Source organism: Athene noctua, chromosome 19 (assembly GCF_965140245.1).
Source record: "Athene noctua chromosome 19, bAthNoc1.hap1.1, whole genome shotgun sequence".
NCBI lineage: Eukaryota > Metazoa > Chordata > Aves > Strigiformes > Strigidae > Athene > Athene noctua.
In genome coordinates this window covers 3,667,686-3,680,524 of record NC_134055.1, presented here as the reverse complement: position 1 = coordinate 3,680,524, position 12,839 = coordinate 3,667,686, and the positions used below count along the sequence as shown (strand labels likewise).

The 12,839-nt window shown below is 40.8% G+C and overlaps 1 protein-coding gene across 3 annotated transcripts in view; it reads left to right on the top strand.

Moving 5' to 3' along the window:
- The window catches only part of VMP1 (vacuole membrane protein 1), a 68,572-nt gene that overhangs the window by 14,697 nt on the left and 41,036 nt on the right, over nucleotides 1–12,839 (top strand). For all 3 annotated transcript variants that reach the window (XM_074922599.1, XM_074922600.1, XM_074922601.1), the window contains exon 6: nucleotides 1,159–1,269. In XM_074922599.1, coding sequence (XP_074778700.1) covers nucleotides 1,159–1,269 — 111 coding nt within the window. The remainder of the gene's footprint in view (nucleotides 1–1,158; nucleotides 1,270–12,839) is intronic.

The following is a 12,839-nucleotide window of genomic DNA, read 5'->3' as shown; positions in this document are numbered from 1 at the left end:
GCCCAGAGCCTGACGCACTCACCATTTGCCACTAGATGGCCCTGGCAAACTGGTGTTGAGGCACATGGCCCCTGAGCTGATTGCTGGGCTGCCCTGGCGCCAAGGCTTGGCCCAGCAGTGCTGCTCCAGAGCTTTCCTTGAGCCTGCTGGGAACAAACCTGTGCCTCTGGGACTGGTGAGGGGAGTGTGAGCTGCTGGCTCCAGCCAGGGCTTGGAGCTCTCCGTCGTGTGTGCCAGCAGGTATCTGTCCATCCCCCTTCCTCCAGAGCTGGGTCCGTGTCCCACTACTGCCTCTACCTATCCCTGTGTACCATCTCTGTAGACATGAATGCAAACCACTTTTTTTTTCAAAAGCGTACTCAAAATAGCAAAGTATACTTGTGGTTTTCACTTGCTGTTTTCAGGACTTTTTGACACCTTGATTGAAACCTGCTTAAGACCTGGTAAACTTCATCTTGGTACTGTTGGTCCATGGATGGCATAAAATGGCATCTCTCTTGGGGCTGTGGTACAGACAAGTTGATGGCCTGGGTCATCCTCTTAGTATTGCTCTCGTGATAGTGAGAGGGAGATACTGCTTCCTGTCTTTCCAGTGTACCCAACTGGACTTTTTGTGTCTAAAATTGGCTGTGACTTACCCGTATTCCCTCATTTGTGTGCATCACACAACCATTTTTATTTTTTTCTTAAAAGTAACAAACCTGGTTACTCACTGGTCCGGGATAAAACATCCAACAGACTTAGAGTACAGCTCATTTTATTCCTTTATTTCATCTGTTCAGGCAATTCCCTGAGCTGTCTGCACACTGCTTGGGGTCTAGTAGATGCTGTCTGGGGCTTCCTGCTCGCTGCTCACACCTAGTATGCCTGTTCTGGATTTCAACCCTCTACTATTGAACCTGAATTTTTCATCTGTCTCCTTGGAAATGTGCTTATTCCAAGGCGTGTGGGCTTTTCTTTTGAAAGTGGGCTATTTTCTGTACATGTCTGTGTTGCAATTGTAATAACTTGCAAATAAAAGTATCTAGGATTATATTTCAGTTGTTGTAATCCAGATAACTATGTGTGTTAGGTTGTAGCTTTAACTTTCTCCCCTAGGAGGTATCACCATTCTTTTTTTATTTTTTTTTTTTCTCTTTTGTGACTTTTCTTTTTCAGTATGTGCGGTATATGGAGAAAAAGTTCATCTGGTGTGCCTACTGGGTAGGATTAGGCATTCTGTCCTCTGTTGGACTTGGAACAGGTCTCCACACCTTTCTGCTCTATTTGGTAAGGATATTTCCATCCCATCTTCTTTCTGAATCAAGTATTTAAATATTTTAAAATACGTGAATAAAGAATATCCCGTATGTCCTAGAGGTTAAGTACTTCTGAAGGAAATACTTAGTGTAATGTTTCTGGGCTCTAGTGAATGCTCATATTCTATACTCTATAATGTTGTTTTGTAGTTGTATGTTATATGTTTGCTGAACTGTAGGTATGAGCCTGCTGTTAATCCTCACTTTGAAACAATGAGTCAACATCTGCAAGCTCTATCCTCTAATTTCCTAATTTAAATCAAACATTTTCTAGTGTGTGCAGCTCAAATGTTTCCATTTATAATTTTTTAGCATTTTTTTTTAGTAGCTTAAAATGGTCATTTTTCTAGCTGGAACCACTGAAATAGGCAGCTATTTTAAAATCCAGTCTGTATTAATTTTGCTTTGAAAATAATAGCAAGAAAAATGTTTGTCTACAAAGATAAAATAATCTGTTCTGAAAAATTATGTGATGTTGTTTATCTCAGCTGAGCTAGGAAAGTTAGGGAAATGTTTGGGTGTGTTTTGCTTTTGGCCATTGGATTAGTTCCTTGTTTATGAAACCACTGTCCTGAATTTAAGAAAAGGATTCATGGCCACAAAATAATTAAAACCAGTTTATGCAACAAATGTCATCTTGTATTTGGAACAATTACAGATGTTTACTTTCAGAACTGCTTTAATCATTAACAATAACACAGAAAACACTACAAGAAACAAGAAACTCGTGCTTTTCCACACAGCAGGGCAAAGCCTGTTAGATCGAATGGCATCTGTAAGGGCTGCATTTGCAGTAATGTCAGACTTACTTTTGGTGTAGCTTCTCTCCTAAAGACTGTGGAGGCAGAAAATACAGGAGAAAGGAAGCTATTGCTGAACAGTAACGAGTTGATGCATGCATAGCCTTCTAGACAAAAATATTGCTGTCAGTCTAAATGATTGGAAATGGAAATTCAGTGAAGCCGGTGAACACAGTGTCTAAACATTTTTATGTAACACTGGATAGTGCTTAGACAGCAGTGGATTGACAAAGTACAGCCCTTTGACTTGCACAGACGATGCTGTTATGGCTTAGGGACAGTAAGACACATGGGCTGGACAGAGGGAGAATCAATCAAAACCATCAGTCCTGAATTGGGATGCTCTGGCTCTCTGGAGAGGCAGGCCAGCATCGAGTGATGTGTGAGGTGGAGTCAAGCTCACAAACTCAGCTCGCTTCGGGTTCTTTGCCAGGCTATGGTGAGAGTGAAAATGCAGCAGGATGGGATCACCAGCGATTCAGAAGGACAGAGAGGAAGGGAGAGGAAAGCAATTCCAGGTTTGCTGCAGAAACCAGTTGGTCATGATTTAAATCAGCAAGTAGGAAACAGTTTAAATGATTTTAATCTTGTGCTTTTTTTGATACTTTCTTAGGCGATCAACCAGTGAGAGTCAACTTAAGATTTCCTCTAACCAAAGATTTCATGGTTTTAGACATCTTCTTTGAAGCAGTTTGGAGAGCTTATCGTGCAGTTTCTATTCTTAATTTTTTACACGTCAGAAATCCAGTAAATAAGAAACACTATCCACCATTTCTAAACTGCATTTGAAGGTGGGTAGTGTTTCTTTGCTGTACATTGATCTGACGTAGGGCAGCAAGAGTGCTGTCATTTTATACCCTAGGCCACTCCCAAGATGATTTTGTCAGATAAAGAAGTCTTCATAGAATAGCACCACTTCTTTTTTCCCCTCTAAGAAGGTGGAATGAATTGACCTTTTTTTTTTTACTGTATTGAAAAATGCAGATGTTTAAATAGTTCTAAATTTCATAGAAAGCAAATTAAATTGCATTACATACCCCACAGGAAAACTCAAGTGATACGTGAACCTAATGGATATATTTAGGCCATGACCTGAGCTGACATTAAAGTACTGTATATGCAAAGTATAACTCTCTATTGGCTTATCAGTATAATTTATGGTGGGTGTTTAGGAGGTGAACAGCCTCCCAAAGATAACGGGGAGGTGCATCACCTGGGAAAAGAAATTTAGTTTAATATTGTTAGCAGAGGGATTTATTTGGAATGTAAGCGGGAGGGTTTCACATGACTTGGTTGGGAGGGAAAAAACAAAGTAGATTGCACTGAATAGTTAAAGGTGGTTATACAATAAAATATAATTAAATACAATAAAATATAATTAAACTACACCATCAACATCTAATGTGTAGCCCTACAGGAGAAGTACTTGCTTGCTGTAAATATGTAAGACATATCAGTGTGTTTCTGTTACACTGAGGGAATTCTGTAATGGCATTGAGTGAAGGAAGAAAGAGAAGCAAGGATTCGTTTTCCTCTTTTCTCCTGTGCAAGATTTAGTGATTAGCATGGACTGTAAATTCAGGTCAGTTAACACTTTCAGGGCACTGAAGGCTTGTCTGAACACGGTTCATAATTTGGTGATGTGTCTGTGGCTTTGTAGCCAGCAGATGGCAGTGGGAGTGTAAAAACAGAATTTAGTTGCCCTAACAGTGCGTTGCCATTTTAAGTACCTGAACTGTTAATATTGTACAGCTGTGTCAGCAATATCTATATGTAATATGCTATCAGTGTACTAATCCACTCCTTAATATCTCCTCAGTTTGAGCTTACACCTTGTGAAAAGCAACACGGAGTGTTAACTTCAGACCGTTGGTGCAACTTTTAGCAGTAAATTATTTCAGAACAGTATTCTGGATTTAATCCATCTGGAAACAATGCAGTTAGGAGCTCCAGCTTTCAAAAGGAGTTTTAAACTATTTTGCTTTGTTAGTTGTTCAGCAGTTGCCTCTGAAAGTAGAAATATGCTAGGTTAATCAGGGAACTTGCTATATTAATTTTTACATTACTATATATCTACTTTTCATGTTCCGTGTACTTTATCATAATGAAGAAATGTAATTAAAACCTACTTTCCTATTGATTCAAAGAAACGAAAAGTTACAAAACACCAAATCCTCTTCTGCTATAGTGCCTGGATTTGCTGGCAATAGAGAATAGGCTCAGTAAGTGGTTTACAATTGCTTATAATTAATTGCTCATTTTAAATCTGTATGTACAGTGAGATTGTTGGGAATGCAATTACATGCTTAGAGAACAATGCTCTTGGGCCCACCCATGTGCTGCTGAGCTCTTGTTGAGGCTTGCAGTATTGTCTCTGCCATGAAGGGCCAACGGGTAGGAATTGATGGCATGTAGGCACCTGTTCAGTGTGCCTGAACTTCTTCAGCTGCGACACAGGTGCATCTTTTTTAAACGTAGCCCTCCCTTTACTGCGCACAACTATTTTCCTAGCAAACTGTTCATAAGCTCAGCCTGTTAGCCGGGCTAATCACAGAAGTAGTTATGCAATACATGCCCTATATGAATGACTCTGGCTGTTTGCTTTCCCTGGCCTGGTTAGCTGTTTTTCCAGTGTTGAAAACTGTCATTTGTCTGGATTCTTCAGAGCATCTCTCACCAGCTGCTTTTTGGCGCAGCATGAATTCAAGAGCCAGGAGAGATCCTGGAGTTAGCTGAGATTGCTTGGAAACAGTTTGCTTAAAGTAGATTTTACAGTCTAAAGCAGTCTTAGATGTTACAGTCTCTGGTTAGTATTGGTTCACATCCGATTTGGATTTTGTGGGTCACCAGAACATTCTTCCAGCATACATCTCAGTGTAGGAGGGAGAGGTCAATTTTGTTAGTGTGACAACAGGCTTTTTATTGCTATTTCTGTGATTCTGGAACTTTATGTTATAAAGGGTCTGAATGTTGTCTGCTGTATTGGTTCCTAGTTTAATGCTGCTTGCTTAGTTGTAGCCAGCCCTAAATGTAAAATTTGACATGGCTTCTTTGGAAACAATTCTTATGCTGCAAATTGGCACAAAGCAAAGGGCTGGCACGAAGCAGATCTTCGGCGCAGAAATAGGGAAGCAGGCCACTCTTCCAAGAATCCTTTTTATTCTGACACTTTCAAAACAAGTCTGCTGGCTTATTTTCCCAAAGTCCATTAAAGGTTTTTCACAATTCTTTAAAAACAACATTTTAAAAATAGTAATCGTGATGTGGTTCTGTAGGAAATACAACTATTATGATTAACGACTCTAAATACTGTTTTTAGCAGCACGCAGCTTTTTTTTTTTTTTTTTTCTTAGCGCCCGAGATGTTTTCTCTTCTGTGGACGGTATATTAAAATATAAACGGCATGAATCACCTAATTACCAAAAGATGATGACTGAGGGTAACTCGTCAGGAATTTCTTGCGTTTGTACATCTTGGAGAGGTCTGTTTGCCGCCGCAAAATGAAATGAATGGGGGGCCGGGGGACACTAGGTGGAGCGCTGGGGTGGGATGACGCAGCCTCGTGATTCGGTTTCAGTTCAGCTCTGGCAAATGGATTGCAAAAGATGTACCCGAGGCAAACAGAATCAGTTTAGAATTAATGCCTATCAAACAGCCTTGCGAGAGAAGCGGGTGATAAATGTCCCTTCTGTGTATGGTCTGTTATAATCTGTAATGGGGGGGGTGAATGGGAGCGAATTCCTCGCAGGTCAAAAGGGCAGAGCGAGCTTTGGCTGTTTGCATTTGTTTGTGTTTTTGTTTCTTAAATATGGATCTCTGCTTGCTTGCTGATAGAGCCAAGTGGAGCAACTGCTGAAAAGGTTTTTGCTGGTCGCCCGGGTTGTGGACTAGCACAAACAGGAAACGTGAGGTACAATAGGAATGTTTTGTGTGCGGAGGTCACACAAGAGTTTGCATTTTTTCAGAACTGCAATATGTGGGTTTGTCACTTAATTCTTGCTGGGGTGTTCTGTAGCAGAGTGGAAGAGAGCACGGCAATAATTTCAGGGCATGAAAAAGAACAGAAAACTGCCTATAAAAGAGATGTGGATTAAAAAGACAGTGTCCTTATTGACAGTGCTGCCTTCAGAGAGACACTTTGAATTTATCTGGGCTTGAGGGTTCAGTGTCTTGCTTTTGTTCTGAATTGGTTCCAGGGTTTGGCTTTGGTGAGGGGTCACATTCTGGCCTCCTAAAAGTGTGGTACTTTGCAGCTGAAATGAGTTGTGTTTTGGCCCTATCTGAACTGGTTTAAGTTAGAATCTGAAGATCTAAAATCCAGATGCCTTGTGCAATAACGAACCCATTAGTTTTTAAAAACAAAACGAAAAAAAAGTTGTTGGTGTAAATAATTTAAAAAAAACCCGAAACCCACAAATAAAAAAACTGTTTCCTGCCAGGACTACTGAAAGCTATTTAAAATCGGGTATAATTCCTTTTACTTATCTGGTTCCAGGAGCTGAGCTTGTAAGGAGACTCGTGGTAAAATTACTAAAGTTTTTCTAAAAAGAAAACCTCACAAAACAGGGCTTGCTCCACTTTTATGAAGTAGACAGAATAATTTGGAAATCCACATAACTTTAATTTTTTTTTCTCTGTTTATTTACTTGTGACTTTAATACAGAAGTTTTCCTAGTGATTGTCAGCTTCAGAAGTTTTGCTCTTTCCATGTGGATCATGATGTGTGGGTAAGCCAGAGAACTATGGGTTCTGTGGGTAAAGGAAAAAGTAAGAAACAAAAGCTGAGCTGCCTCAGCCAGGTGGGGAGGGCACAGCAGTGCTCCCCTTCCCAGCACTGAATTATTTTTGTTAAGTGAGGTGTTCATTTCCAGTCCATACTGTTTTTCAATTCACATGTCAACTTTCAAGCCTGAAACAAATGAAATAAAAAATGGTTCTGTCTAATATCTCTGCTCAGATTACTGCTATTGACTTAAGGTAGGTAAAAGAAAAATACATGTGGGTGCAGAAGACAGAAATGAATTCTAAAATAAGTTGAAATGGATCCTGTGTGTGTGAGGGTTGTTTGTGACTCTTACTCTCTCATTTGTTTCCTTCATGCCTTTAAACCTACTTCCTCCAGCTGTCCTAGGCTTTCTACAATGAACTGAAACATCCTGGAATCCTTGAATCAACATATACATTTTTTTTAAAAATCACTTTTGCTAACCATCTCTTGATAGGAACTCCTGCTTTTACAGCCCAGTGGGGTCTGTTCTGTGTGAAACTGCAGCACTGATATTAATAATGCCCTGATGAACTGGAAGGGTCCAATGAATTACACTGGACACTGCTGCCAGATTAGTTGTGTAACCTGGGTGTTTCTTAAATCTTCCGGTGGTTGGCTTGCATTAAAAAAAATCTGAGATTAAAAATGGTATTTTCAAGGAGAAAAATGTTCATTTGGAGTCTTAGTCCCCCTAAGTGCACCCGTTGGTGTTGTATGTGTCAGATACCAGTGGATACCCGCAGAGAATAAAAGCAGTGCCTCTGGGTTAGATGATGCTGTGGAAGAACAATCCCTTCAACTGCTGCAGCTCAGTCTGGGAGACTGAACTGAGCCCCAAGCCCCCGTTACTGTGAGTTGAAACTGATGGTGGTTTCAGTTCTACTGGGCACAAGCCTGGCGGCTGCGAGGCGGGCGCTGCGGGTCCGGCTGTCCTGCTCCGAGGGGCTGGGGGACCAGCTGGAAGCAGTAACCTCCCGTATTGCCCCACCATGAATTCTCGTGAGTCAGAGCCCCAAATGGTGTGACTGCGAGGACCATGTATGGCTTCCAGTGCTGCTGAGAGTGCTGTACGTCAGAGTCTGGACAGTTTATCTAAAGCTGGAACTGTGGCAGTAAACAGCTAATGAGAAGTGCCTCCATTTGTGCAGGATTAGCTGCCTTGCTTTGACTTTTCAGAAGTCCACAAAATATCGATGTCATATTAATATTTAAGCTGTATTGAGCGTCTTGGCCAGCTACAGTGATTTGAACTTGAACCAAGCTGAGGAATTAGTGAGATGATCAGTACACCCTTTTCTTCCTTTTGAAGGTTGATGGATTTTACCTTCCAGATGCTGATGCCTTGTTTTTGTTATGTGCCATCAACTGCCTTGTCACTAGTTCTGTGTCTCATAACTCTGCTGGGAGGTCATGTTATGCTTTCTCCTCGTTTGCTCCCTTGGAGTTTCTGCTCTCTTTTTTTTTTTTTTTTTTTTTTTTTGATGCACAGCCTGAAGTGTATACTTCTCGCATCACTGTTTCCTTGAACAGGCTGGAAATAATGATAACAGTGCAAGATGATCTCTAATTGGAGATGTTAAAGTCATTCATCACTACTAGTGTCAATTTGAATAGATGCTGTGATTTATTCTTCAGAAGTAGTAAGTGGGTGGCTAGGGAAGGGCAAGGAGAGAATGCTGACAGATTATTTCTGTCTTCTGTCAGCACCAGAGTATAAACTCGGATTCTTCCAGTTGTGCCTTTCCCTGACGTGAGTCTGTTTGCTCCTATAGAAAGTAGCGTGGGCACAGCCTTCCAAAACATCTGCTTTTCATGTTACTCCTCCTCAAAGTAGCGACGTGGCCCTGTTATGCATGCAGTGGTACCATGTGCCTGCTCCCTCGGTGGTTCTTGTTCAGTCATATTCAGAGCTTGTGGCTCATCTGTTGGAATTTCCATCAGCTCTGCGTGGTGGGGCAAGGCTTGACTGAAGTGGGAATAGAAACTTGCTAAGAGACACATGATTGTAAAATTAATACATCCATGCCATGATGGTCTGCTAAAACTATCCCTGACGGCTTGGTGGATGTTTGTGTCACTTGAGGATGCTCTAGGTACAGGCTCCTTCTTCATTCTGAGCCCCGTTTTACAGCCAGTGCCACATACCAGACATTATATACAGTCACGAGATGCTTTAATCTTGTAACACAGACAGACTAGATTGACATATTTACTAGCCACCTCCAGATCAAGCTTTTCCCTCTTAATCATAGAGCAGTTTTCCTTGTGGGTAGTTGTCCACTGCTCTTGGAGATTAAAAAAAAAAATAAATGCTGTAACGTGGTGTTAACTTTCTTGAGAGGTATAGTGACTTCATAGATAAGTATGAGATGAGTCGCAGCCTGGGGCAACGCTTGCAGGATGTTTCCCATGAGAAGCAAGCTTTTGTTTTTCCAATTTATCTTAATCAAATATAGCATGACATGTTTGCCCCCTGTGGAAGGGCTGAGTCTTGAACCCAGTATGAAAAGCAGTGTATCCATAGAGGAAAACAGATTTTTAGTGCATTAAGTTCGGCAATGATTTCAGTGTAATATTTTTTTCTTGCTGGCAGACATATCACTTTTCTTTGTGAAATGTTTCTAAGTTAGAGCCGGTCTAAAATTATATCTTCCCCCAAAATAAAAGGTTAAAATTAGATGTAGTTGTTCTTGTGCTCATAACACTTCAGCAGGATGGTTGTTCTGTGAAGGGGCATGTGAGAAACCAGCACTTCATATGGAGTTTGTTTATAGCTTTAATTGTGTTTGCAGTCTAGGTGCACAAAATTATTAATAACGTGAAATATGATTCATTTTTAATTGGATATTCAGTCATTTTTCCTTACGATAAAGGCATTTCTGTTGTAAGAATTACACATATCAGCATGGTTTTTAAGGATTTTAACTTCTTGGTGGTTTTTTTTTTTTACAAAGCCTGCTGTCTTTACTTGCACTGATAAATTTACAAGCATAACTTATAGATTAAAAAGATTTTACTGTCTAAAAATTTAATAAATTTAAGTACTTCAGCATTTAAAGTAACTTATTTCTGAGGATTAGCAGTGTCTATTCTAACGGGTTCCTTCAATCACTGAACTAGAACTTCTCTGAAGGCCTGTGAGTTTGAGTTCGAGGTTACCTTCTATGAGACATTAGGGTTGTGTAGATAGGGATTTCCAAACTCCCCTAAATTACTATTGCTAAAAAAATAGATTTATGTTGAGTTGATCTTAATGACCAGATCTTGTCTTGTTTGATTTGTAAATTGTACAGATACTTCTAACAAATCTCATTCCAGCCTAACCACAGGCTCCTTCTGGTCATCCGTAGTGGCAAGCAAATGTTTCTTACCCGAGTCAGCAAAATGTTTCTCAATTTCTTCTCTGTTAGCCCTTGTTAGTGCCTCCTGCAATTTAAAAAAAAAAAAAAAAAATCATTGGAAGAGGGTGAGGGAAAGACCGTTGGTGTTCAGGATCTTACATGCCTTGAATTTCAGCGACTCTTCCTGGTTTGGCAAGCAGCACGTCTACTAAATTGCCTGGGTTTAGTATTTGTTGTCTGGTATGACAGGGTTTGAAATAGTTTTGCAAATGCCCTTTTCAAACGTAGAGCTGCAGTCGGAGTCAGAGGGGATATCTTAGAGGTTTTCCAAAAGTGTTGAAATAAACTGAGCTATTGCAGAGAGGCGAAACACTCTTGAGTATTTACTGCAGTCCCACACAGAGAAGGAGGAGGAGAGGGTGGAGGAGGTATTTGTGAAGAGGATTAAAAAATTGTATGAGAATTAATCCTTCTGGCACAGGAAGGAATACAGAGAAAACATCCGAGTGTATATTGAATGTCATTTTTCCAAAGGTGGCACCTAAAGCCTGTTTGAAGTTGGTTCCCTGTCCCGTTCAGAGTTAAACCATCACTATTGCTAAATATAAAGCCAAATGGCACCTCTCTTATGAAACCTTCGGTGACCCTCCCACACTCCATTCCCCCCCCCCCCTATTGCAACCATGGTCCTGTTTAGCCAACTATTGTTTTGAGGTGCTTGGTAACCAGGGCTTTGTGAAAGTCTAATGTAAGCTTTCAGAGCTGAGCTAGAACAAAAGCAGATGTCAGAGATGTTGCACGCAGGCTGCCAAGCCGTGAGACGTTGTCCATTTGACTAGCAGGACAGCTGGGCTCTGCTGCCAGAGGAGGACACAGGATTGTTCTGCTTTCCTTTGCCTGGCTCTGAGTTCCAGTACTCCACACTTCATCACTCTAAATGAACCGTTTATGCTTTATTTCTTATTCCAGTTCAAATGTGGCTTCTGTGGGTTCCATAACTCCCAACTTTTTTCCATTATAGAATTGTTTACATTGAAGTGGAAGAATTATGTTCAATTGGTGTAGTCTTCAGGTGGCTCGTTGGCCTCTTACAGCTGCTTTGTGAAATTATTTTATTTTTTTTTTTTTTCCATTGGCTACTTGTAAAATTTTTCCTTTTGCAGACATTTGTTGAGACTGGGAGAGCTCCCTTAACAGGAGGCAATGTTTTGAGACCATTAAGCCATTTCAAGGATGGCAACTCTGTTGAGAGAAGCAGCGTATGGCGAGAAGCTTGTGCAGCAGTCTCCAGTTAGGCATTTTGTCATTGCTTGCTCTCCTGAGGTTGTACAATCCTCTTTACACACCCTGTGTGCAGTTTGAGAAGAAATGCTGGTAATGCCATCACTGAAACCTTGCGAGGGGGTGGGGGCCTTGCTATAGTAGCAATTAAATTTATCTCTTACCATTATAAAACTGAAACTAACAGTCTCCTGCCGCAGCTGGCTGTAGTTATAATGTAGTGTGGTTTGCCTTCCAAATTTTGTGGAACTGAAAACCCTGCTTCTTGATTCTCCGTATCTCACTGCCTTGGCAGCAACCTTACCCTTACTCTCAAGGGAACATAGGAAATAGTCATTTGCAACTCGAGTACAGGGGAGGGGGGGGTGGGATTTCCTCCATGCAAATTTGCTATTCAAGAGAATTTTATTGCAAATTTCTGCAGGTGAAAACCATCAATTTAAGGAAGATGGCTTGAGACCTTTTTTTGTCCCAAGGTAGCTGTTGGACTGGGGAGGGACTAGCAGGGGATGGCATTAAATTCCCTATGTTTCAGAGTATGGCAGAGAAAGAAGTTCTCAGGTTTGCCATAAATGTATTTTACAATTTTAGCAGACTTTCAGCTCTCTCTTTGCATCTGTCCTCGATGAGTAAAATCGAGATACGTTATTTGTTTAGCTGTGAAGCTGCTGGGAACAGGAATGATCTTGCTACGAGTACCAAAAAGGAGCTAATTGCCGTTGGAGCCTATAGATATGCCACTGGTGTATGGTACTGGTTCATTCATCCATTCTTTGTTCTCCCTTCCATATCAAAATCACTCTTGTGTATCAATTTCTGCATCCCCTCTTTTTTCAGGTTTACTTCTTGTGAGAGACTGTGCCTCATCTCAGCAGGCTACATCTATGTATTCCTATCATCCAAGTTATGCCAAAGCATTTTGAGTTAGTCTCCTGTAAAGTAACAAGGAATAAATAAAAGAATTTGCTTGGTATCAGAGCAGCTTGTCTCTTACCAATTGTATGCCAGGTGAATTTGTTTTGAATTGTTTGCGTATGACAAAAGTAGTCTCAGCTGTCATACAGCGAAATATAACTTTTTTTTCCAACATCCTATTTTTCACTGCCACTAAAAAATTACTGTCAATGTAATTGCGTAAGCCCAGTGCTCTGGTCTCTTCAGTGGGACCCTGAAATGTTGAGTGAACCCAACTAAAATCTTCTTCCCAGCAAGTCTAGAAAAAGCAATGGAGCTTCACCTCCTGTGTGAGACCTGCTGTGGAATTTCACCCTTTAATGTGCAAATGAAGGCTGCAGGGTCCTCTGAATATTTCTCCGGCTCCTGCATTTCAAAGTGAGCTTTGGAAGCCTTG